The sequence below is a fragment of the Cibotium barometz genome, chromosome 39 (genome assembly GCF_041138505.1).
Source record: "Cibotium barometz isolate CiBa-2024 chromosome 39, ASM4113850v1, whole genome shotgun sequence".
Classification (NCBI taxonomy): domain Eukaryota; kingdom Viridiplantae; phylum Streptophyta; class Polypodiopsida; order Cyatheales; family Cibotiaceae; genus Cibotium; species Cibotium barometz.
The window spans coordinates 14,634,637-14,662,222 of record NC_141084.1 but is presented as its reverse complement, the minus strand read 5'-3'; the positions used below and the strand labels follow the sequence as shown (position 1 = coordinate 14,662,222).

The 27,586-nt window shown below is 42.2% G+C and overlaps 1 protein-coding gene across 1 annotated transcript in view; it reads right to left on the bottom strand.

The window, feature by feature from the left end:
• Window positions 1-13,672: 13,672 nt before the first annotated feature.
• LOC147615761 (protein DELETION OF SUV3 SUPPRESSOR 1(I)-like) overlaps window positions 13,673-27,586 on the bottom strand; it is a 28,502-nt gene continuing 14,588 nt past the window's right edge. The window contains exon 2 of the mRNA XM_086778351.1: window positions 13,673-14,056. Coding sequence (XP_086634477.1) covers window positions 13,929-14,056 — 128 coding nt within the window. The 3' untranslated portion in view covers window positions 13,673-13,928. The remainder of the gene's footprint in view (window positions 14,057-27,586) is intronic.

Sequence of the window (27,586 nt, the reverse complement as noted above, 5' to 3'; positions counted from 1 at the left end):
GCTACAAAAGAGAGAGAAGGATAGAGAGAGTGAGCAAAGAGAAGGGGAGAGAGAGAGAGAGAGAGAGAGAGAGAGAGAGAGAGAGAGAGAGAGAGAGAGAGAGAGAGGGAGCCAAGAGAAGGATAGAGAGAGAGGGGGAGGATAAAGAGAGTGATTAAAGAGAAGGATAGAGAGAGAGAGAGAGAGAGAGAGAGAGAGAGAGAGAGAGAGAGAGAGAGAGAGCCAAGAGAAGGATAGAGAGAGAGGGGGGAGGATAGAGAGAGTAAAGAGAAGGATAGAGAGAGTGAGCGAGGGAGGGAGGATAGAGAGAGTAAGAAAAGAGAAGCATAGAGAGAGTGAGAGGGGGAGAATAGAAAGAGTTAGCAAAGAGAGAGAAGGATAGAAAGAGTTAGTGAGGGAGGATAGAGAGCAACTAAAGAGAAGGATAGAGAGAGTGAGCAAAGAGATGGATAGAGAGAGAGAGAGAGAGAGAGAGAGAGAGAGAGAGAGAGAGAGGGAGGAGGAGGAGGAGGATATAGAGAGTGAGAGAGGGAAGGAAGATAAGAGGTAAGAGAAGGATAAGGATAGAGAGGGAGAGGGAGAGGGAAATGAAGGAGAGAGAGGGGGGAGGATAGAGAGAGCTACCAAAGAGAGTGAAGGATAGAGAGAGTTAGCAAAGAGAAGGATAAGAGAGAGAGAGAGAGAGAGAGAGAGAGGAGAGAGAGAGAGAGGGGTGAGATAGGGAGGATAGAGAGAGAGGGGGGAGGATAGAGAGAGTGAGAAAGAGAAGGATAGAGAGAGTGAGAGGGGGAGAGTGAAATGGAGGGAGCGATAGGGAGATGGAGAGTGAGAGAGGGGGAGGTAAGAGGGTGAGAGAAGGAGAGAGAGGGAGGGTGGGAGGGAGGGAGGGAGAGGAAGGGATGGTGTTAATAGATACAGAGAGAAATGAAGGGGCAAGGTTGGTGGTGTGGGCTGGGCGGTGGTGGGCGGAGATGGTGGTGGTAATAGTTAGAGAGAGATTGTTTAAGTAGAGAGATAGGGCAACCAAGAAAAGCTCCCTCCACCAAGCTCCCTTGGTGACCCTCCCCCTGAGATGTCATAAAACTTGTTAATGTGGGTGGAATATGCTTGGGGAATTCCCACAATGACGAAATGTCATGTCATTTTCGAATTCTCCCAATTAAGGATTTTTGCCACCTTTGTAGGGTCTAATCGGATGCCTTTGGCACTGATTATATATATGAGTAATGAACCTCGTATAGATAAAATTTCAATTTTTTTTCATTGAGGTAAATCTCATTACTTTCTAGTAACTTCATCACTTTTTCCACGTCTATACTTGAAAAAAACAGTATGTCATCTGCAAAGATGAAGATACGCTTGCCTACCTAAAAACCAACATCATCATGTAGATAAATGTAGCTAAGGCATTTGTTAAACCAAAGGTCATGACCATAGTGAGGCTTGCTCAGTTTGGAATGCAGTTTTAGGGATGTCCCTATCCATAATTCGCACCTAATGGTATCCACTTTTAAGATCAATCTTGGAAAACACCTTCGCTTCATTAAGCCTCTCTAAGATATATGATGGTATCCACTTTTGAGGTTAATCTTGGGAGTATCAATGTGCTTGCTTTCTAATTTCTACAACCTTTGATTTTATAGTTAGTGGATTAGTATTTTTAAGGAGGCTCTTCACAAAGCCGAGAGGATCCATCCTTCTTTTTCATGAAAAGGATCAGGGCTGCAAATGGAGACACACTAGAGCGTATGAAAAAGATTGCAGTAGTTTGTGGAGTTGACGATCCAACTCCATCTCCATGGCCTTAAGGGCTCACACGATAATCCAAGGCATAGGGAACTTGCTCTTTATTCGTCAGCTTGTTGAGCACCTGATAATCTACACAAAGCTGGGAGGATCCATCCTTCTTTTTCACAAAGAATCAGGGCTACAAATGGAGACACATTAGAGCATATGAAACAAATTTTGCAGTAGTTCGTGAGTTGATGAACCAACTCCATCTCCATGGCCTTGCTCACACAATATGGAAACTTATTGGGGGTTCAAGACCTAGGAGGAGTTCAATTTTGTGGTCCTCCGGTCTAGGTGGGGGAAGTTTAAGAGGCTGGTTATCCCAAAAAGAGATCTTCTAGAACATGTCACGCAGGGCCTAGTACTTCTCTGAAGCACTCATCACTGTGTGGGTGGTCTAAACATAGATCACCACATAGTGTGCACTTCCATTTAGCCTATATATGGCTAATGGCCAAAAAGTCACATATCCCTAGTTCACAATTAATGATCATGGGAGCCTTTGACACATTTTGAGGGAACCAATCAATCCCAAAGATGATTTGTACACCTAAAAGAAGGGAAACCATGAAATCGCACACAAATTTTGTGCCCTAGATGACTAATTGGCGAGCTTCAAACTTAATGCTTGTTGTCATGACCATGCTGAATCCCTCCATTTTCTTATCTATTCAGGTCAATAAAAAATGGGCTCACCAAGCAGCCTGTTCCATGATCACATCCTCTTTACTACTGCTATCAAACAAAGACAACTCTTTGGCCACCTATGTAGCCAAAAGTCTTTAGGAATTCATTTTGCTCATACTCCTCATTGTGGTTGCCCTTTTCCTTATCTTTGAGCTCCCAACAACTGATAATGGCACCAACTGCAAGAGTGAGAGTTGGAGGACTAGTGACAACCCGGGGGGTTGGTGTGGGAGGCTGGCTCACCATGGAGGCTATCCAGGATGGGGTGGTGGTCTGAGAAAGGGTCTTCTTAGGGAAAGCCTTAGAAGTGTGTCCTTTAATATGACAATAGAAACATCGCCCCTCCTTGTATTGTTCATGCTCTTCAAGACTAAGCTTACCACTTGGCTGGCTAGAGTCTTCTGGAGTAAAGGCAAGGTTTATTGTAAAAGAGGGAAATACTAGTCTAGAATAAGTGGAGAGCAAGAGGCATGAAGGAGTAAGAGTATTTTCCAAATTTTACATGTGTAGTAGAGGGGATAAGGGGGTGCCTAGCTCTAGAGGCTTGCATATGCACTTGCACATGGGTTATGCCACTTTATCTACCCTTGTCCACTACACAAGGCCAAAATTTGGGACAACCCACACTTCATTAATGAAGGGGTACCCAATCAATAAGTTTTCTGTGCTTTTTGTTCTTCATCCTCATGTTTTTAATGTAGTGTGATTTGCACCATTTATATTAGTCATAAAGCAATTGGTATTTCATGGATTTGACCAAAATAGTTATCTCCAACAACACACATAAGATATAATGTCAAGCCCAAATAGGTTTATGTGGACACGCAATCGGGATTCTCAAGTATCCTTGACCCCATGGGCATTCAAACCCAGGCAACATCCATAACACAATTTACTCTCTCTAACTAATCCTCCTTCTTGAAAGGAATGTGGACTTCATTACATGAAGAGAGTGTTGTTAAGGGGCTCTCTTGCTGGCAAGGTTTGGGTTATGAAAGAGAATATAACTTAGTGGCATCATTCATGACAACATATAAGGATAACTTGTTGTCCTTACACCTTTTAAGGGAATCCAAGTGATGGGTCTCATACAATGGACCAAGCTTTCACCCATTAGGGCTCCCCCATCCAAAGATGTACCTAGAAGGATGTCAATGGTGAGGCTATAGCACATGTAAACTTGCATTGGCATTCCTCCAATGGGTGAGTAATGTTGAGATGTCAAGCTCAACATGAGCTGACACTCACGAGGCACCTGCATGACCGTTTGACATTTACATCACTGGCGGGTTTGGTAGCTAGCACCGACATATCTTCGCCAAAGATTCTACAGCTGGACTACACCGACTTGTGGACCACCGACTTGTCCACATCTACCTACTCCTTTTAGCGTGTTCACATTATGGACCACTTGTATATACTCTATTATATTTGTTAGTAACTTTATCTTCTTGGTAGACCTCTTTTTGTTGTGCGAAGAAGAAGAACAATTTTCAGCCTCTCACCTTGTGTGTTCTCTTCTAGGGTTTGTGTGAGTGTGTGTGTGCTTGCAAGAGCTCAAGCTCTCTTCTCCCCTGCATCTTTTCATGGTATCAGAGCCTAGTTCATGCTAAGGGCTGATGAGTGGCAAGCAAGAGAAGCGCAGGAAGCGGTACAAGGGTAAGAGCTTCATCTACTCTTCCCCCTTTGTGTTGGTTACTACACCCTTGTCGGGAGCTCTTCGGGAGGCACTGGCTATAACGAACTCCGATTGAGGAGCTTTCTTCGGAGGAGCAAAGCTTAGGGCAACTATACTATTTGTTGGATGACACTTTTTGTAGCCAAAAAACGTGTTTCGGGAACATCTGGACCTCCGTTTTTTAGTTCGCATGCGTTCAAGGAGGCACTGCGGGGTAAGTTTCGATTCTCTATAGAACTTTGTTTTTTGGAACTGCAGGAAGGGCGATTGGTTGAACAGACATTGTGTGTACTGCAAAGAGGTCTCAAAGTTTCCATTGGGTGTATGTATGCAAATTGAGGTCATTGGTTGTGACAGTCTGATGTAGTTTAGTACCACTGCCCTGCAGAAAATACACCAGTTTGTGCATGTCAAACAAGAGTGCTGTTTTTTGGTAAATTTGTGTTGCAGACAAGATATCAAATGATAGAATAAACTAGATTGTTGCAGAGAAGCTTGACAAAAACAACTTCCATGCTTGGAGGTTTAGATTAACAAATTTCCTGATGGGAAAAGGTTACTAGGACTACATTGAAGGTGAACATGAGTAGGCACCGGATACCGGAGATTAATCCAACTACTACAGATGTAAAAGAGTTCAAGTATTGGAATCAAGGAGCAAGGAAAGTCATGTATTGTCTTTTTATTAGTATACAAGACACCATGATTAGGCATATACAGGATGCCAAGTCACCTAAGGAGGCATGGGACACCTTGGTGAAGCTGTATGAAACTAACACCAAGGCACGAAAGATCCAGTTGAAGAATGAGCTTCATACTATGGAGAAGAGGAATATGTTTGTGAATGATTATGCCTTAAAGATCAAGGGAATTGTGGAATCTTTTGCATCAATTTTCTGTTGATGATGATGATAAGATGGAAGTGTGTCTACATGGTCTCGGGCCACAATACAAGGCATTCAAGACGTCTATTCAGACCCGGGAGAACATTCCCAACTTCACAGATTTGATGTCAATGCTAATCATTGAAGAGAAGAACTTGGGTGAAGATCAACAGTCTTCACAAAATCAAAACAGTTTCAAAGCAGTAGGCCTTCTACACAAGTGCAAGTAGAGGACGAGGTAGAGGTCGTGGACGTGGCCAAGGTAGTGGCCGATGAACAGGTAATCAGAATTATGGTGAGTAGCAGCAACAGTCCTAGGATTCACAACAACACACAGGTGGAAGAGGCCAGTTTAGAGAGGCAAGGGGAGTCAAAGAGGTTGTGGTAATTGGCAAAGGCAACATAATGATACACGAGGGTGTTTTTACTGTGGTAATCCTGGACATGTGCAGGAGACAGATTGCTATAAGAAGCAGAGTGACATGCAAAATGAAAAAGTGCAGCAAAATAACTATGCATCCTCTAGCAGAAATAATGAGGATAATGAAAGGTTGTTTGTTATGCAACATGTGGTTAATGGTGTGTCTGAAAATGATGTAGCAGCATGTAAAGATGATGTATGGTGAGTGGTTCAAGGAAATGAAGAGTCTTACGTAAAGAGCTAGAAAAAGCCATTATCGGGAGTTATACTTATAAATATTTATTTCAAGTTAGGCATAATACATTAGAAAGATATCAAAGACAAATAACAAATTATTTTTTAAAATTAGAAACACATTATTCTTGGTGATTTTTGTGAAAGGGAAAATTTTGAGCTAGTGTAAGTGAACATCCGAGCACCTAGGTGTATGTTGTAACTTTAGTCAATTAGACCTTATTAATAAGGGGCCTTCTTTTAGGAACATTCTCAAGAGGCTTGCTTGCCCATTCTTAGCCATGTGTCTCCAGAAAGGGTAGAATGCTTCTCATCTCACCTTCCTACCATCCCCTTTCCATGTGAGACCACACCAACCACCATATGGCCTATTTGGAGAATACTCCTCTCTCTCTCTCTCTTTTTCTCTCAATTATAAAATTAGAGAGATTTTTCTTTTAAATTAAGTCAAGAGAGTTTAATTAATTAAGATTAGAAATTATCCATAATGATAAGGGTAAGCAGAGAAGTAAAATTATGTGAATAAGCTATTCTTTATCAATTCCTTGTTAAATCTAGGTTGCTTGTGAGAATTTCTCTCATAGAGATTCTCCCCTTTCCTTATGTTTTCTTTATTATTAATTAACTTAAACATCCCAAGCTCATCTACATCTTCATCTATGGCAGTACATCATGAGCTTGAGAGGGTCTGTTGAGATTCAAGCTCGACGTCAGCGTGTGCCAACTATGCTGTGTGCTGGCATGTTAGGTAGGAACATGTGTGAGACATAAATGACCGCGTCCAGCTAGTCATAGTGTGTGGACATTAGCTAGGGTTAGTTGAGTGTGGACACAACTCATAGTGTGTCTTGTGTATTATGGATTATGGCTTTATGCATTGTGTGAGAAGGGAGATGGCTTCCCTCTATGGTTAGGGTTTGCAATATACATTAGGGTTTTCTCCAGTGTGTGTGTCTCCTCTCCCTCTACCTGTTTTTCATCTTGGTATATCAGAGCCTGGTGCTCTCTATTAGGGTTTATGAGTGAGTGAGAGAAGAGGGAGAAGAAGCTGTGAAGAAAAGCTGTGAAGCTTGCCATTGATGGTGTGAAGCTTGGAGCACACCGATTTCTATCAGATCTAAGAGCTTGGCCTATCGGTAAGGTCTACTAAACACCCTTGAGTGGATTGTAGGTGATTCAAGCAGAAACAAAGCAAATTAGGGTTGCCCAAAGCAAAGGAAAATTCTGGTTTTTTGGAAGCTTTCCATTGGAGCTTGGAAGCGGTGATGTATGGTGAAATAGATGCAAATCTACATGTATATGACAAGGATGAATGTATTGGCAACTCATGTACAAGCCCTACAACTGATTTTGGAGCAAATATGATGCATTTGAGTGATTGAAAATCACTGGTTTTGAAGCCCTCACAAAACAGAGAAAAAGGGGTCAACTTTTGATGAAATTAAAGCAAGTTTTTGGCAGAAATCAATTCATTGATGGGTTGTACACTTGCATTGGAGTGTTAGGCAACATTATGCACCATCAATTGCTACTTTAATTAGTCCAAAATCCTTCAGGAGCATGCGGCGTAGCATCTACAGAGAAACAAGGCAGTTTTTCACATATTTTGCTAAGTGGAGGCCAAATTCCACTTGTGTGCTTGATAAATCCCAAAATTGCCTTAGCAATTGGTTGGAACATACACTTGAGAAGAAGGCTACATGATTTGTTGGAGCAATTATGCCTTATGGAGCTGGGAATGAGCTGATGAAACAGGCTGTCTACTGTGTTCAGTGAAACAGAGTGTGATTAATTGACTAATTACTCTCTCATATTAAACAATTGGTCTAATTCCTTTTACATGGAGTTAGTGGACATCATTGCTAAGCTAATGAATGCCTGGTCTCTCAATTTGGACAAGGATTGAAGAAATTAGAGTAAATTTACTACTGGTTTTTTTGGTTTTTAAAGTTTTTCTCAAAACAGAGAAGGGGGTTTGACAAAATTGGTATGTACACACCTTGGTTGGTGTTGATATTCAACATTGAGATTGTTTAGGTGTCAATTCAAGTTATGCACACTTGATTGAACCACTACATTGCAATTTGAAGCCTTGGAAAGTGCATCAAAGCAGAGTATCTTGGACTGCGTAAACCAATTCATTTTGGATGCATACAGTTTGATTTTCGACATCAAAATTGAAGTTCATTGTGTACTTTGGAGTATCTGGAACACTTATGGGAGTGTGGTTGAGCTGAGGAAGGCTTGTTTACAGATTTGGAATTGTGCGGAAGGTACAAATTGCCTTCTCTAGGAAACGGCAACCTCGCCTGCTTTCCAAATTGACAGGCTTCACAAACATGCATATTTCCATCATACTTGAATCTAGGTAGCCCACTAACAATGCCTCTTGCCTGCATGTTCTTTAACCTTTGTATATTCACATGCCCAATCCTTTTATGCCACATATCAATGTCATGTACCACATTTTGGCTTTTAGAGAACATGGTTGATTTCAACTCAGGAATCCCAGCATCTAGCTTAAACAACCTGCCTTCTTTCTTTCCTTTGGCAATGACTCTACATACATTTTTGAAATCGTCAACGAAGCAACCATGCTCGTTGAAACGAACCTGTAATCCTTGTTCCACCATTTGACCAACTGAGGCCAAACTTTTTGTAATAGAAGGCACATACAATACATCTGACATAGACTTTGTTTCACCATTGTGCATAACCAATGATACACTTCCAATATGTGTGATAGCATGTTGGGTATCATCTCCTGTCTCCACATAGCCTTTCACATCCATAAGCTTCATATGCTCAAACCATTCACCATGACAAGTCATATGGTTTGATGCTCCAGAGTCCATATACCAAGTGTCATCATTTTCAGCATTTGTCATCATAGATCCCACAACATGTTTCATGGCAAACAAGTGATTTGCGCTGCCATCATTACTGCTTGATGCATAATTTCCACCATGTTATGCTCTACCCCCTCTCAAATCATTTTGTTTGCGGAAATAATCACATGCCATATGACCAAATTTCCCACAGTAATGACATTCCACATCTTGCATAGATGTTTGTTGGCCTTGCCAACGTCCTCTACCACAAGGATTACCTCTGCCTCTCTGAGGTGTATATCCACGACCACCTCTAGCACCATATGTAGGTTGAAAATTCTGTTGTGGTGACCTGTCCTGCCATCCACAACCATTACCACGGCCACGTGATGCAAATCTCCCCCTGCCTCTAGATCCTCTTTGTGAGTAGAAAGCCTGATTTCTGCCATTATCATCATGGCTAGTAGATGCATCATGAAAAGTGTCACTGAGTTTGATTTCCTCAACAAGCAAGAGTGAAACCAACTCATCAAAGTCTGGTAAACCTGTACTCCGAATCGAGATGGATGTATCAAATGACTTATACTCCTTGTTGCCAAGACCACGCAAGGTAATGTCTACCAAATCATCATCATCAGGCATGGGGGCATTGATTGTTGCCAATGCATCTGCATACTTATTTATCTCTTGTACATAATCATGGATGCTCCTTCTATTCCGTTTCACATTATGAATCTGTTGTTGCAATTGAGACTTGCGAGCACTCGTGTCTGTATCAAACACATTTACCAATGTATCCCATGCATCCTTGGGATTCTCAGTATCATGTATGTGTATGAGTATAGCATCCGAAATACATATAGACAGATAATGCAACACTTTGTATGCTCTTTCTGACCATTGCTTGTGAGCTATAACCTGTTGCTGTGTAGGTTGTCGGGGTAGTTCCGGCTCTGGCTCAGCACCTGTAATAAGATTCCAAAAACCTTTTCCCTTCAGAAAACTTTTAATCCTGTACTTCCATACCTAGAAGTTCTTCCTATCCAGCGCTCCAACACGTAGAGAGAGGGAGAGAGAGAGAAGCATTGGCTCAATCGGCCCTAGTGGATCCAGCACCCCAACTAGCTGAACCACAACAAATCCCATTAGACTTTACAATCAAGAGTCAGAGAACACCCAGCCTACACAACCCTCAAAAGTAGCACTTGAAAAACAAATGTATGTCATAGTTCCAAACTCCATAACGAATCTAGAACCTTAAGAGACACACAATAACAAAAACAGAGCCATTTGTGCCCACCCATGACAAGCAATTCCGATACAACCTGCTTTGTGCATGTAAACATGCTAATAAACAAGAATGTCCATGATATGTGTACCATCACTTTGATGTCTGAAATGCAAAATTCTACCTTTCTAATGCTTGGACAGGTCACTGATGTAACCCTAAACGTGCCATGAGTTCTTGGTTACATAAAAACCCATGAGTACGTATTGTAATATTGGATTCCTTGTCCATTTTGTTTGAAACCTCCATGGTGTGGAATACTACTTCTTGACTTTCTTTTTTTGACGTATAGAACAAAAATTTAACTGAGATGAGATTTAGAAAGCCCTACAATAAAGTAAGGATATAAAAATAATATTTAAAGAGATCTCTAAACAAATAATATACAATAACCTTTGTATGTCTTAATGCCTTTGCTATCCAACATAGTATCCTGTAGTTTTACCAATATAAATAAAGCTCCAAATCCAATACAACAATAATGTCAAAAATATCCTTGTAGAGCAATGAAAGAGAACTCGTATTTTACCAAATAATTGAAAGAACAAATGTGCACTTAACCATTATAAGAGCACTTAAATGTTGATATAAATAGATGAAGGAAAGTTTCATTACTTGATTTGTTATGATTCAAACGTAAAATTGACCAAGGAAACAATTGAAAATATTTTTGAGAAAGCACCACAATACTCTTATGTATAGGGCTTGATATACATAAAACAGTACTCAAATGAAACAGTATCATATCTTTCTACCAAAGAAACTTTCAAAAACCAAGCTTTCAACCAAAATAATAGATAATTTAGAATAGGAAAGCAACATTTGTGCCTCTCCAACATAAAACTATCTTCTACATCAATGAAGAAAGTAATGACAAATGAAAAGTGGGCCCATACCTTTCCCCTTACTCAAAATCTTTGATCAATGAACTAGTTTGCAAGGAACATCTTCTAACCACGGTAATCTATGAATGTCTCGATGTCTTGTTGTCTAAACTCGCTTAAAAAAATTCATTATGTGTTAAATTTGCACAAAAACAAAGCAAAGCATGAGGAGGTACGACTAGATCAAATTTTGCAGCCAAAAAAGTGGAAAAGTAAAAGAGGAGAGGAGGGAAATGAAATTTGTAATTAAATTTGAACATTACCCTTTTACCATTTAGATTATTTTAATGTGAGGACAAAGAGATACATCTAACATTTCCCTCTTTTTTTAATATGTGAGCCCCAATATTATATAAGATATGCTTGATCTTGCAAGATCCTGTTTCATAAGATTCCAAAAGATCCATGTAAAATCTAAAATCCAAGCCCTCTCATTAGATCAAAGGACTCATTTTTTTTAATATTTTCTTAAAGAACCCTTTTTTAGTCTAGAAATTCGAACCCCTCTCATTAGATCAAAAGGACTCAACTTTTTGTAATATCTTCTTAGAGGACCCTTTTTTAGTCAAGAAATTCCCTAATGTCAAGATCTCTAAACTCTTCTATTGTCTATATATTGTGTCTCAATTGGTTCAAACCTTAACATGAACCTACATGCATGCTATAGCATCGATTTTATGCAAATTGTGAGAATTTTTTAATTAAAAGAGTTCACCACTATTTTATTTTATAGGTCACTTGACTAAGGGGTGACTTGTTCTTGTTCTCATTGTCTTAGGCCCTATACCTTGTCCAAGTTGATTATGAATCCTCGAGAATTATTATAACTTGGGCTTGGTTATGTTGATCATTTTGTTGTTTGAATTGTGTGTGCCACATTAATAGTCCATGAGATGATGTGCATGGTAAGGGGAAATAATTTGTTGATCATTTTGTTGTTTGGATTGTGTATGCCCCATGAGATGATGTGCATGTTAAGGGAAAATAAATTTTTATTGTGTTTGATTTGATACCAATACATGGATCCTTTGAAAGGATTAGAAGATGATAATTTGTGGCAATCAACTCTAGGGATGAGCAATCTCATGTTCCTAGAGTCTTGTCAAAGGTAGACTTCTTCCAAAAAAAAACTAAACATACCTTCCAAGTTTACAAATTGAGAGTATATACATTTACTTAACAACAAACAAATGTAAGCACCGAAAAACACTAGAAAACGTTTTGTGAAGATTACAAGGATATGAAGAAAAATATCTGAAAGAGTAACTCCTAAAACAAGAAACGTAGCACATTATGATTTAACGCTTAAGTGCTTCAGTCAAATGAGAGAGCCGAGAGAGCAAGGAGGGCAAAGATGGAAAGATCCACATGCTAGAAATGAAGGCCAACAGAGTTGGCAATAACTACAATCCAACCAAGCCCCCAGCCAAGTGGGTGGCAAGTTTCAAGAGAGAAGCAGCCACTCCAATGCATGGGAGACTGTAGTTGGGCCACCTGAAGTGGGAGGAAAAGTTTGGGTTGTCGGATGGAAGCAACTAGTTAGCTCAAGTAACATGGCATGGCATTGATGAGGAAGTAAGTGACATGGCATGTCATGGCATGGCTTTGCTTAGCTTACTTAAGAGACTCTCTCTCTCTTGTGCACACAATTCACTTGTTGAGTGAGAGAGTCTATACCAACTACAGGATGTTTTTTTTCGGCATTGGGTCCCATAATTTTGCTCGAGCTTGGTACCTTGAGCAATGGGTACCTTTTACTACTTAGTGCCCTCACTACCCATAATTTTGCTTGAGCTTGGTGCCTTGAACAATGGCTACCTTTTACTACTTAGTGCCGGCTCACCTGGCATGCATTAAAACATTTGCATTTATGATCTGAATTACATGTGATTTATAAAGAATGCATCATTAGTTGTAAGGTAATGGGTTTCAAAAGAGTCGAGATACTCTTGGGTGAGAATCCAACACTTACTAAGGAGTAAAATCAAATATTAAAGAATGAAAACATGTATAGAACACTTCAAAAAGAAGTGAAGAAGGGAGAGGGGAAAAGGGGGGGCTTGTTGGTTTTGAAAGGAGGATCAGATCAATGTTGGGAGGAAAATAAGTTGTTTACATTAAGGACATAATAACCTTAACAAGGTTAAAGGACATCAGGGATGGAAGACTTAACTCATACTAAGATTGATTTCAACTTTAAGGTATGTAGAAGACTTACTCAATTCAAGAGTCATATCGATCTTTCTCTGGACTTGGGCATGCCTCTTAATGTTTATCGATTCAGGGGCTTTTAGTATTAAGATAGTATCTTTTTTTAAATGGTATACTTTCACTTGATTAAAGAAAAGAAGTGACTCAATGCTCGATTTAAGGGTCCATTATAGAAGCCACACCTAATGTCTTTAATTTAAACAAAATCTTTATTCAATAAAACCAAGTTCTTTTTAAGGCAAGAAAACATACAATAAAAAAGCTGCACATCCCACTACTTTTATCCCCAATTTTCATGTGTAACATGGGGGAACATTGGGGGTTGTGGAGATCTTGCACACGAGGAGGATGCACAACACGACAAGGTCCTAGAAGGCTTGGCATCTATCATGGGAGGACCATTGGGAGCCATCTATCATGGGGGGACCATTGGGGTCATTGTAAAATAAACACGACTTCTGGTCCCTCCAGTTCTTGCACACTAGAAGGATCCACATGACAAGGTACTAGAATAACTTTAGAACTTGGCATTTACAGCTATCTATCAAGACTGTTGCCTGAATCCTACAAAACCTAGGATAGTCTTCAAAATCTGTAGCTACAAACCAGTGATACTTTCTATGTGATGCCAAAGAGGCTTCTTCACCCTCTTTCTTAAGCAATGGTTTCTATGCAACTGTGTCAACCTATCAGCTCTTAGAAGCTAGGTTCAACCACACAAAAATGACAAAACAAGCTTCACCAATTACGGTATAGGCCTCAATTCATACAAACCAACAGCTTTTCATTAATTGCACTCGATTTGCCAAAACATACCTCAGTCCGTCAAACACCACCTTGGAAGCTTTGCAGTTTTAAGTTCACCAGCTCAGTGGTGCCCAACATTAGTTTCTCATAAACGGCTTAACTCCAACTTCACATATCAATTCAAAGTACAGAAAATTTAAGACTGGCCCTTCCTACATGATTTCATAAACTATACCAATATCTAACAACGCAGCTCCAAGCAGCCCCACCACCTAGCTCTCTGTCTTTTTTTCCAACTCTTTGCGCAGCTGCAGAGAGAAATCATCATTCACATCATCATCATCCCAATCATCTTCCCATTGCTGTAAAGCATCCTTTTCTTCCTCCTTGTCATCCCATTCTGCAAGTGCATACAAGTGGTAGTTTAGTCCTAGCCGAGAGAGAGAGAGAGAGAGAGAGAAGGCACCAGATCACCAACTTATAGGCACCTCAGATGCATGAGCCCATGTACAAAGATATCTAGGTGAGACCATTTTGAGCCATATTTAACAATGAGACAAGGTGAAGGAGTGTTGTGAAATTAAGGCTGCACTAGCTAGAAATGGACTAGCTTTTTTTTTTGGGTCAAAAAGATCCTAAAAATAAAACCATATAATATCCAACTTACCCGACAAAGAACCCGTCTTTGCTGCAGATTTTTGTTCTGTTTTACTACTGGTGGGCACATGAATATTTATAGTCTCTCTCTTCTTCCCCTTCCCCTTCCCCCCCCCCCCCCCCCCCCCCCCCCGCGAGGCTGTTCACATGCTTAGCCCCCAGCCAGAGTCTGGCTGTTCTAAGGCTCCTCAAAACTCTTCAGAGATGGACTAATACTGCTAACATTGTCCAAATTCTGGTGTTTAACTTCCATCATCTGCCACATAGGCCAATGCCTCCTGATATCCTATATTCTTCTCGTGTGTTGTGCTATCTTCCAAGATGTACCTCTTCAAGATTTTGGTGTGTAGAGTAGGTTAGCTTAGATTTTTCTTTTCTTTTACAACATTGGTATCAGAGAGTGGTATTCCTCTTCCCATAGACCATCGTTTTCTGCTGAGAGACGCCAATCGCATCCAAAGCGGAGCCGCTTCAGAAAGCGGCATTTTGTTTTTTCTGTGCTATTTGCAGAAGTCTGCAGGAGATTCTTCTGTCCCCCATCGCTCTGCGGGCCTTTTGGGTCCCACACACCCTTCGCACTATCCGCTCACTCACCTGTAACTACTCATTGAGCAAAAACAAAATCCCTGATGCCATTATTATGTTAACAATTGATTCAACAGAGACCAAAGCCAAACATTACCTTGTGGCATTAAAGCCACTTATTTGATGGGATGTTAACACCCAAGCATTCAAAAGGCTTTACCACCTTCAAAATATGTGACAAGGGGGGCAAGGTTTAGGTCGATTATTATCTTTGTTTTCCCAACATTGCGACAGAGAGAGAGAGAGAGATTTTAAAGTTTTGCGGGAAGTCAAATGTGATCTATGGGACCAATACAAGTGCATTACATCCCTCAAGGACTAAGGGTCCATCATGAGCCTTGTTTATGTTTACCTGTTGTAACTTGGTGTACTAGGGTGCCATGTGGGCATTCTGCATAATGAGTACACTTAGGATACCTTTTTGATGGGCATTGAACATGTTGTGAGCCCTTGTCTAGGGACAATCCGTCGGGCACTGTCTATCTAGGAGTCCCGCCAGAGATAGGTGGTCATATATAGCGCACTTGCAAGCTGTAATGTTGTAGAAGGTTCTAGGCGCTCAGATGCATGGTCGTGTATCCAGCACACCTATCAGGTCATTTAGGAATTTTAAGGTCTACTTGTGTGAAAGCCTATTTCCGTCAAAGGCCACTAGTAAGGTAAGGGATGGCCATGGTAGTGTGATGGAAGCATGAGCAAGGTTGTGGGAAGCCTATGGGCACCCATTGGGTGCCAATTGACCAAATCGTGAAGGGTAGTGTTGATTAGAAGGAGGCGCCCTTGTCTGTCAGTTTCAGCAGGCTGACTTGCACATTTGCTTGGTATATATTTATACCTCATTTATACTTCAGCCCACGGGCAAGCTAGAGAAGGAGAACACAAGCTCTAGAGGTCCTGCAAGCATCATCATTTTTCAGTCCTATGTGAGAAGAGGAAAATGTAGTCATCTTCAAGTCAAGGAAGAAGGGTGTATTCTCCATCTCTCTTTTTCTTTGCTTTTATCATAATCAGCAATTAAGGCATCACTAATCACGATCAAGAAGACTTTTGCTACGCTGCATGTAACAATGGTATTAGAACTTTGGTGCTTGGCCAAAGAATTCAGCCAGTTGTTTCAGGTGTTCTCAGCTTTCCTACCCGGGACCCCAACCCACCCTTCCTCATTGCGAAGAGATGAAACCCTTGCCATTGCTTTAACCAAGAGGTGGTGCAAACTTTCTTGTGGATGGTTTCCTTTGCTTCGGGCTAGAAAGTCTTGTGGATTGTTTGAACTTTTCGAACCCAACCTTAAAAGAGAGACTTACAAGATATTCTTAGCATTTGTGTAGCAGTAATTAATGCATTCTTGGGTAGATTTGGCTCACCTTTTATGTGATCCCTCATGCATAAATTGTTAAACATGCGTTGCGAAGGCGATGAGAGGCTTCTTTTGTGCATGCCATTCTTTCCCTAGCACAACATCAAAACGTGCTAGTCGAGTAATATCAAAGTTGAGCTCCTCAAAGTAGGATTGAATGGTGAGACCAAGGCCTACAACCTCTTGATCCCAAGCCTTTGTTCCTTTGCCATCTACTATATTGATATGGTGAGGGTTGAGTTTTCAACTTTAACTTCTTGACAAGTTGAGAACTAACCGCATTATGACTAGGCCCGTGTATACCGAGCTCTAGTCATAATGTCATAGTGTCGAAAACTCAACTCTCGCCATATCAGTATACAGTTGAGCTAGCAGATGGCAAAGCAACAAAGGTTTGTCAATAGGTTGGAGGCCTTGGTCTCACCATTCAATCCTACTTTGAAGAGCTCAACTTTGATATTGTTGTGCTAGGGAAAGAATGGCATGCATGGAAGAAGCCTCTTATCGACTTTGCAACGCATGTCTATCAATTTATGCATGAGGGGAGAATGCATTACATAAAAGGTGAGCTAGATCTACCCAAGAATGCATTAATTACTGCTACACAAATGCTAAGAATATATTGCAAGTCTCTTGTTTAAGGTTGGGTTCAAAAAGTTCCAAGTGTTATAGACACACATGAAAGTGGAACTCCAAATTATAATGCCACAATCTTTGCAAGAGAAAATTCTGACGGAATTTTATGATGTTTTCAAATCTTACTTGTTCTCTTTTTTGCCTCCGCGTAGAAATGTGGAGCATCAAATAGAGCTTGTGCTCGGTGCACTTGAGGTCAGTAGACCTCCGTACCGGATGAGTTTGGTGGAGGAGGAGGAGGTGTCGAAGGTGATTGAGGAGGACCTAGTGAAAGGACTCATTTGCCCCAGTTTCTCATCATTCGCTTCTTTGGTTTTGCTAGTTAAGAAGAAAGATGGTTCTTATCGAATGTGTATCGATTATAGAGCCTTGAATAAACTCACAACCTCTTGATACTTGTTTGCATACTCTTGAATTGTAAGATTCTTTTGAGAGATAAAAACCCAAGTATCAAGTGTTCTACTCTACCTATCTTGTGGCACAAAATTTTGAATAAACATATCCTTAATTTCTTCCCAAGTATTTGGGATTACCCTATCCTTTTGAATTTTCCTCCACCAACGATGAGGCACATGCTGTAAATTATATGCAGCATGCTGGATTCTAATGTGCTCATCTATGATATCACGTAAAGTAAAACATTGCTCCCACTTCGAAAGCCCACTGATCTACTGCATCAACCGTGCAAGAAGGTTAAGTGCCAGTGTACTTTGGTGGTTTCAAATTCCTTAGTGCAAGTTTTGGCGTTAATCCCTTTTTCGGAGCACCCTCACAATTACCCAAGGGATGGGTATCCGAAGTCGGCAGTTGACGTACTACAACCTTGTAGGGCTAGATACAAACTTGCCTCATGGATGGGGCAGGAATCAAATCATCATAAGGGAAGACACACTTCTCCTCCAGCTGGTTGCTCTGTGAGGAGAAAGCTATCTCATACCGGGGGGGGCAACCACACAGGTGGTCTGTAATGCCAAATGGGGTCTCCGCCTCTATCTGTGAGGAAAGGGCCAGGCCTCCAAAGCCTCAAGAAAGCTTCCTGCCACTTCCGCATGCGGTCAGAACCTCCCTGTAACTTCCCCCACTGATTGCGGAGGGTGTGAATGATATCGAGCCATATACCCCTTATGGTCTCAATGGGTACTCGATGGCCTCGTTGCATCTCGCACACCAAATTTGCGAGGCTACAATGCTACTGCAACTCTCCCATCTCTGGCATGAGCTTGATCACCAGTCGCCTGTAGGTGGGGCTGTGATTGATACTACTGCAATACGATGGTAAGAGACTTGAAGGGCTAGCCCTCCCCCATCCTCCTCATAAGCCCTGACCACTCCAGCCTCTGTGGCCCATTCGACAGTGCCTCAAGTAATGATCCAGGTCGATGCCCTGTCCATAGCAAAGATGCGAAGAATTCGCTGCCAAATCTGTTGAGCCTTCGGGCAATCCCAAAGGCAATGTCGCTGAGACTCCTGAGGGTGGCCGCACCGAGAGCAAGCTGTTGGCCGACCTCCAATTGCCAGCCAAGTACCGACCGCCAAACCCTTGTGTTCCATCAACCAAAGAAAGAGAGTGATCTTTCTAGGCCGAAAGCTATTCCAAAGCCTCTTCAAGAAGCTTGAAAGTGAGCACTGTGATAGGTCCTGAGACTGCCAATGTGCTACTGTTGTTGGTGTGCCACCTATCTCAGGCATTTGGATCCTGTGGCCTATCTTCATGTCTATGCTCAAGTTCAAGCTTCCATGTCCAAGCTTCATGTTCCATGTCCAAGCTCTATGCCCAAGTTCCATGTCCAAGCTCTAAATTCACTCGCTCATCCCAAGCCTTGTCGATGATGAAAACCCTAGAGAAGCTCTTTTTGGCAAGAAAACTGATATAAAACCTGTTTTAATGGTTTTTGGGCAATGAAAACTGTCATGGCCCTGTGAAAATGGAACAGCACAAGTGTGGGCATAATGTTCTAGTTCCCCCCTTCACACCTAGGGATGTCCATACATCATTCTCTCTGTCCGGGCACCCCAAGTGTGAATCATTTAATATTTTGGCTCAGCAACCACCAATATTTTAATGTTATATGTGTGGTTGCCCCTAGGCCTTAGTGGCTAGGGAACTTTAATAATTATTAAAGTTGGGGCCCTAGGACAAGTATGGAGAGGGGGCAACTCCACTTTTGGAGTGCATGCCTCTCTCACTTCACTCTCTCTCTAGCTTTTGGGAATCGTGCAAGAAGGAAGCGTGGAGAAGAAACGTGGGACTAGTCGGCTGCTATAGAGAAGTTTGGCTGCTGATTACTGTGTGCTAGAACAGGCCGTACAGCACTGTGGAAACTGCCCGTACAGTCCTGTACGACAGCAGGTACTGTTGCAGGCTTAGGCGGCGGTTGTGGAGCAGGTACAGACTGTTGCAGGCGGCTGCAGCTGCAGTTTTCAGGCAGCACAGGCTGGTACGACTGCAAGTACAGTCCTGTACTACTGCTGGTACACTGTACGGACAGAGCAGGCGCTAGACAGGTGCTGGACAGAACTGGAACTGGCGGCGCTGACTGGCTGAGCAGGTACAGTCGGGTACAAAGACTGTTTTCAGGCAGCACATGCAAGTACAGTGCCACGTGGGCTGCTGGTACAAGCTGTACAGTCAAGTACAGTGCTGTTTTTCTGGTCTGTACAGACAGGTACAGCACTGAGATGTATGCAGGGAGGAAGGTACAGACAGGTACACCCACACGTGTGAAGCAAAATTGTTGAAACAAGTGTGCAAGTACAGACTGGTACAATCACTTCCTCCGGTGCAGATCCACGAGCTGATTTTGGTAAGCTCTGAATTTGTTCATCTATCTCTCTTTCCATTGGCTTATGTCTGTTGCAGATTTGAGCTATCTGGCCCCTTGTGAGAGGAGGGGTATGGCAGATTGAAAAGGGTGGAGACAGAGATTGAACAGTGAATGTATGTTGTGCTGAGTTGTTGAATCATGTGCATGAGATATGCGCGATGTATGCTCAAGGCTGTCCTGCTGAATAGTCTTGGCTGATCAGAGGGAAGCACAGAGTGTTGCTTTGAGACACAGATCTGTGTGTGTGAATCCTCTGTGCTGAGAGGTTTTGTGGGCTGTCAGATTGGACATACAGGTGTATTCTCTTGGCTGATTTTGTTGTACTCAGCCTTACATATTTTTGAAATTGAATAAAGAAATGCCGCAAGGGGCGCCAATCTTTGGGGCCAACAGGTGTCGTTTAATTTTCAGATTTGGGGCACTCTAGCTCCAATCCAATTTGTTTTCATATCTAGACTACAAGTGGAAGGGTGACTGCTAGTCTACCGCACTTTGGTTTCTACCAGAGGCCGGTTTCAAAAACCTCCAAAAACCAGTTTTTACGGCTTTTTGAGCAATTTTAGGGTTTTGGGAATTTTTAGGATTTTTGATTTTTTTTTGGGGGGGGTCCGTACAGCTGTACAGATCCCTACAGTTGCATAGAAAGATGGTGACATGGCACTGCAGTTGCTGGAGGCGCTCTGAAATCAGCGGGTAGTGAATGATTTGGTTCATAGATGATGATGAAGAAGATAATCTGCACGCTTGAACAAAGATGGCAATACGATGAAAAGGTTCTTCTTCAACATGATGCTCAAGAGAGGCTCATGCTTCTTTTATACTTGGGAAAGCCTTGCTTTTTGCCAAAAAGCCTTCATGCTTTGCTTTTCTCTTTTTGCCTTTGCTTTTGCTCTTTTTACTTTTATTAATAAAATATTACTCAACTTTTGGTGCTTTGTGCCTTGCTTTTTGGCCTTACAGCTGCTTTTAGCTTTTTGGTTCGGCTCAACCTCCTCTTTTCAATGGTGTCCTTGGCTCGCGGTCAACCCTATTTGACTTTTTGATTTTTCTTGCTTTTTGACCAAGAATCGTGCTTTTTCTTAGTCAAACCTTATGGACCCTGTCTCCATGTCTTCTTCCACCTGTCTGGCGTCCGGGCATGGGTTTCATCATGTGAAATAGAGTTAGGAGGGCCAAATAGTTACATTTTCTCTCTCTTACATCGCAGTTGTTCTCAAATGCGGACCCCAAGTGTTCCAAGTATGTACATATCTTCCAAGTTATGTTATGTTGGTTGAGTAGAGAAGAAGAAGATAGAAGAAAATTCAGCTATCTATCTCTCTTGTGTCTTGCTCTCTCTTGTGTGTGTGTGTGTGTGTTTGCTTGCTAGGGTTTGAAGTTCTCACTCTCCCCCACATTCTCTTTAACTCCGTAGGCGGAGTGTGGGTGCCTTTGATGGCTTCGCTCTGCATCGAGCTCTCTAGATGTGCCATGTGGCAATGTTGCTACAAATCTCCCATCTCTGGCTTGAACCACGAGTCCAATGACCAGTAGATGGGGCTGGGACTGGCATTGTCGAGATGCGAAGGTGAGATTTGTGAAGGGCTAGCTCCCCACCTTCCTCCTCATAAGCCATGACCAGCTCGGCCTAAGTGGCCCAAGCGACAGTGCCCAATGTAATAGTACGGGGTGAGAGGCGCCAGTGTCCTGTTGCCACTGGAGTGCCCTCGACCTCGGGCATCTGGATCCTACGGCCTAGCCGTGTGGTGTATGCAAAGAATGGTGTATCCGGAGTCTCCTCATTATTTACAGGATTACACTAAGTCCACTCCCTCGGGTTCTACTGGAGGCACGTGATGGGCCAGCTCTCCCAAATCCATAAACGCAAGAATCTCTCCTTGGCTACCTTGGCCGTAGGTGGGTCTACGTGCCACTCATGTGCATGGAATCTGATCACCCTCACTCTCTGTAACACGCATCCCTTGAAGTCTTCCAAGAGGGACTATGCTAATTTGGCATGAGAAAAGTGAGCAATGAGAAGCTCGCGCCATGAATTGCCAGGAGAATATCATGCTTGGTCTCCCAACCATTGCGGAGGAAGAGGGTTAGGGATCGGGGCCAGCCACTCTGGAGGAATGGCAGAGTCGATGTCGGGGTTGAGTTAGTCTCTGCTTTGGATCCCACTCAGGCCTCTCTCCTGAGCCATTGGGGGAAGCTATCTGAATGCAAGCCAATCTCCAAGAGACCTAGCAGGTCCCGTGCTCAAAGCTCCCCAGGATACGTGAGGCTGAGGCCCTAGCATGCAATCACTAGGTAAACGGATTACGGGGTTCCTCATTACCACACTTAGGAACGTGCCAAATCTTACCTTGGAAGGAGTCATAGCCTCCTTGAAGGAAGAAGAATAAAACATTAAGAACAAAGCCGAGGGGGACAGCTCTTTCTTCACAAAGAACTTCAAAGGTATAAAGTGTTCCCTTTGTGGTAAGAAGATTGCTATTCAAAGAAGCCTTACAAACATTGTGGGAAAAACAATCACAATGAGAAGAATTGCTTTCACAAGAAAGCAGAGGCCAATGTCATACAGGAAGAAGAAGAAACCTACCAAGAAGATGAAAACTTTGCAGAGTATGAAGACTCATGGGCCTTTTAAAGGTCTACTACACAGAAGGTGTCATGACCCTGTGAAAATGGAACAGCACAAGTGTAGGCATGGTGGTTGCTGAGCAAAAATATTAAAAGATTCACATTTGGGGTCCCGGACAAATGAGAATGATGTGTGGACACTTCAGATGTGAAGGGGAACCAAAACATTAATGTTTTTAATGTTTTATTTATGGTTGCCCCTAGGCCTTAGTGGCCCCTAGGGAACTTTAATGTTTATTAAAGTTGGGGCCCTAGGATAAGTTTGGAGAGGGGGAAACTCCACTTTTGGAGTTACACGCCTCTCTCATCCCTCCCTCTCTCTTGCTTTTGGAGACTCGTGCAAGTTCTCATGCGTGGGAGAGAAGTTGGTCGGCTGAACTGTTTGGCTGCTGTTTTTACTGCTGTTTTCTGTGCAAAGCTGGCCGTACAGTCCACGTGTTGCAAACCGTACAGTCTAGGTGGAATTTGCCCGTACAGAACTGCTGTTGCAGGTACAGGCTGCGTTGACAGTAGCTGAAGACGAGTACAGAACTGTTGCTGGTACAGTTACACGGACAGGGCAGGTACAGGCGGCGCTGGACAAGACACGTGCAGGTTGCGTTGACAGGTACAGTCAGCAGGCGGCTGCTGTTGGGTACTAACCAGTACAGTACAGGCACCTGTGGAGGCTGTACGGACAGGTACAGTGCTGAATTATTGACCTATACGGACAGGTATAGCATCTCCAGTTGCAAGCAGAGTATTTCTAGAGCTTGGTTGGTGCAATAGTCAAGTGGTTGCAGGGGAAAGAGTACAGACAGTCATTGTCAAGTGCAAACTGGTACGAACTGTTCCACGGGTGCAACACGTGCTGACTTGGTAAGCTCTGAACTTGTTCATCTACCTTTCTTTCCATTGGCTTATGTCTGCTGCAGAGTTGTGCTATCTGGCCCCTTGTGAGAGGAGGGGTGAAAAGGGTGGAAACAGAGATTGGACAGTGAATGTATGTTTGTGCTGAGTTGTGGAATCATGTGCATGAGATATGCCAGATGTATGCTCAAGGCTCTCCTGCTGAATGGTCTTGGTTGATCAGAGGGAAGCACAGAGTGTTGCTTTGAGACACAGATTTGTGTGAATCCTCTTTGCTAAGAGGTGTTGTGGGTTGCCAGATTGGACATACAGGTGTATTCTCTTGGCTGGTTTTGTTGTACTCAGCCTTACATATTTTTGAAATTGAATAAAGAAATACTGCAAGGGGCGCCAAGCTTTGGGGCCAATAGGTGTCGGTTTTATTTCAGATTTGGGGCACTCTAGCTCCAATCAAATTTGTTTTTATATCTGGACTACAAGTGGAAGGGTGACTGCTAGTCTACCGCACTTTGGTTTCTACCAGAGACCGGTTTCAGAAGGTGGCTTGACTATGTCAAATCCCCACGGATCCCCTCGTGATCGATCTTGGTTCGAAACTCGAATCCTGCAAACAAACGAACAACAAACAAGCAAGGGGGTGCAGGCCTGACTCACCTCCCAACCTTGAGGGCCGTGGGCAAGCCCACAGTCTTGGTTGTCCCCACCGAGCCACGAGCTGAGCTAACTAGGTTGACGTACCGACCAATCTCCTCCTCGTGACGTCCCATACCGCCACGAAGCTGCCCTCGCGGGCCTCGAGATTGCTGCCGGCCTCGGCTGCATAAAGCAGGTGCACGTCTGCACTAGATCCAGGCTCCAAGACCATAGAGCTCTCACAAACTCGCGAGACTCTCTATATCAATAACTAACCTTGGCCACCCTTTTATAGGCTCTTGGCCGGTCATCGGGCGTCCACACTTGGCCGCCCGCCCGTCCATACTTGGGTGCCCGCCCGTTAGTATTTCCCTAACTCAGCTCGTCAATCAGCCTGCCTAGTTCCAAGCTTCCCCAAGCCTCGAAACTAGTCTTACATGCGTATAGCACACGGTAGATACCCACTGTGCACATGACATACTCCCCTTCCTCTAAGAGCTCACTCCTGAGCTCACTAAAAAGCCAGGGTAATCTCTCTGAAGAGAAGTCAATGTCTCCCATGTAGCGTCCTCCTCAACACGATCCTTCCACTTGATCTTGTATTCCGTGATAAGCGTATGATGCAATCTTCGTTCACGAAAGCCAAGAATCTTTTCAGGTTCGTGCGGAACAAATGTCATGTCCTGGACATCTATAATTTCTTGAGGAGTAACTAACTGATCTGCTCCACCCAGTGTCATGAGAATATATTTTAAGTCCTCTAGAAAAATATTATTCATCCCCTCTTGAGTAATTTGGGGACGCCTAGATTACTCTTGCGTCATGCCGGCTAGGTTAATATCGTGGGTGACACCACTATAAATATTAATACGTGCGGTATATGACGTATGTTTGAGGCCACCTATGATTATTTCAGTTAGGTTTGTATGGCAGGGTGATTCCTGGGGTACTTACGCTTGGTAGTCATGAGTTGGTGATGATTTGTGCCTGTTTAATATTTGTGGGATTAATTTAATAATTAATTGGGCTTATATTTTCAGGTGATGAAGACTATGGGAATTGAAGAGTTTACTTTGGAAGAAATGTCTTGGATCATCACATTTCATTTTTGACAAGCATAGTAGCTTGTAATCTTATTAAATGATTTTTCCATTTTGAACTTTAGGAAAGATACATTTATTTTTGTGGAATTTATTAAAGCCTATGGCTTTACCCTAGTCCCAATTTGACACTCTATTTTTGTTAAAGAAGAGTGCCGTGCTCTCTAAAAAGCACATCTTGTATTTTGGGGGCTATGGCCTAATTTTGGTGAAAAGGAAAGCTAATAAAGAAATACTCTTGTGTGGGGAGAGGCCACGCACAAGAGGAGGGAAGATTGCACCCAATATGGTCTTTTTGGAGCTAAGTATTTTTGTTTAAGTGTTTAATTTTTCAATTGCTTTGATTTAGTTGAAGCTTACAAGCAATGGTTTTTATGATTGAATTAATTCTCTATCTTTCCACAATCAATTCCTAGAATAAGATTCCGGTTGCAGTGGTATCAGAGCTTGGACTAGGAGATTTGTGGAGAAGGTAGGAAAGGGCTTCAACTTCTCAAAAATCAAGAAAGTGCAGGAATTTATCGAGTGGACAGAAGGATGTTTTGCAGGTCTTTACCCAAAGGTCAAAGATTCAAAACTAGATCTACTCTCAAACCCACTCACCACCCTGCAAAACCATCCCTCTTTATCAAAAAGCGGTTTTTCTAAATTCTCTGTGAAATCAGAATCTGACCGTATGGATGAAATCCTCATAGCTAAAAACCTCACGGGTAACTCTCAGAAATCAGAAAGCTTCAAGGTTGGGCAAACCTATAATGGATGGAGCAGATTCAGCATGTAAAAGCCATTAAAAAAATTCTCCAAAAAGAAAAACAAAGAAGAAGCGCACGGCGCATCCTGCCGGCGCAAAACGGCGTGGAGAAGTGATATAAAAAAAAAGGGTTTAATTCCAAAGCCTAATCTCTCCATAATCTTAATCTCTCTAATCCTTCTCTTACTTTTCCCAATCCCCATGCAAGTCACATCACTCCTTTTTGAACCTCTACTTTTCCCAATTTCCAAATTTGAGGAGAAATTCAAAGGTTTTCCAATTCTGAAAATTTCTGGCTGCAGAAAAGTGATTTACAGGTTTTAAAAAGCTTGAAAATTGCCTAGAAAAGGCTAGAAAATTCCGAAATCACTTCTGAAAAATTCTGAAAATTTCAGAAAAATATTACAGAGTGTCGGCAAGGTTTACAGGATTGTTTCAGCAGGTTTTCAAGTGCAGAAAAATTATTTCATCAACAATTCGACTAGCCCAAGACTCTTGAATCACGCGGAATCGTTCGGGATTTGTTTGAGGCGACGAGAATTCAATTCAGCCATTGAACAACGTCTTGTTCAGCTTCAACCAAGATCGAATTGCGGGAGAAAAATAAGATAAGTACTCATTTTTGCTTTATTTATTTACATCAAATAAAGTAAAATTTTATTTATCTACATCATTTGCACAAGCACTATGGCAGATTTGCCTATCTCGCCATCAATTCAAGAGCAACTCCTTTCTTTACAACATCAAATTGTAGAAGAAAGAAAGAAGCGTATTGAATTGGAGAGACAGCTCTCAAATCGTAAACGCAAGCGTGATTCTTCGCTATCTTTTGATGACGAAGATGACACTATTCAAAGGGCTGTAAATGCTACATTGCAAGCACAAAGATCACAAAAAGAATCCAAGATTAGTCGGAAAGCTTTCACATTTCAAAATTATGATGGAAAGAAGGATGCTAGGGTCATTTTAGCTTGGCTTAGTCAACTAGATGACTATTTTTCTGGAGAAAAATTTTCAGAGAAAGATAAGATTAAATGTGCAGTCAATCATATGGTAGACAGTGCAGCTTTATGGTGGAGTGTAATTAAGCAAGGTCGTGATAAGCCAGACTCTTGGAAAAGATTTCAACGGCTGGTTAAAAAGCACTTTTTACCCTCACAATTCAAGTCCAAAGTTAGGCACCAATGGGACACTTTGCATCAATTGGAAAAGGAAACTATGTCACAGTATGTAGAAAAGTTCTGGAATACTTTATTACAGGTGCAGGTTGTGGATAGAGTTAGTGAGAAGGATCAAAAAAGGAAGTTCATATCGGGCCTTAGATCTACCATTAGGGCCGATGTGAATATGTTTCGACCTCATTCACTATCTTCTGCAATATCCTTGGCAACTAATTCAGAACGTAAAAATGGTTTTCCTAAAGAGATTAAAGCACATGAGGGTACTTCTTCTAAACCATTTACTAAATCTTTTTATGCTTCAAAGAGGATGTATAAACCAGGTCATGACAAAGGCAAGGAAGAGGCTAAAGGCAACATGAATACCAATAAGAAAGTCAATGGTAGCAAACCGAAGACATCGCCTATCAAATGTTTCAAGTGCCACAAAGAAGGTCACATAGCACCGAATTGTCCGGAGCGTACCAAGAATTCAACACCAGCAGCAGCAGCTCGAGTCAATATGATTGAAGAAGACGACAATGAAGAAGAATCATTCAAGCAAGAGGGTAATTCCGATCCAGATTACTCAGAACAGGAAGGTAAACCTCATGTTCATTCTTTGCTTAAAATAAAAGGAACGATAAATGGACATGAAGTTCTTATTTTGCATGATGATGGTAGTACACATGATTTCATTTCTGAAAAGGTACTTAGAGCATTAAATCTTCATTCTTCACCTACGCATTATAAAG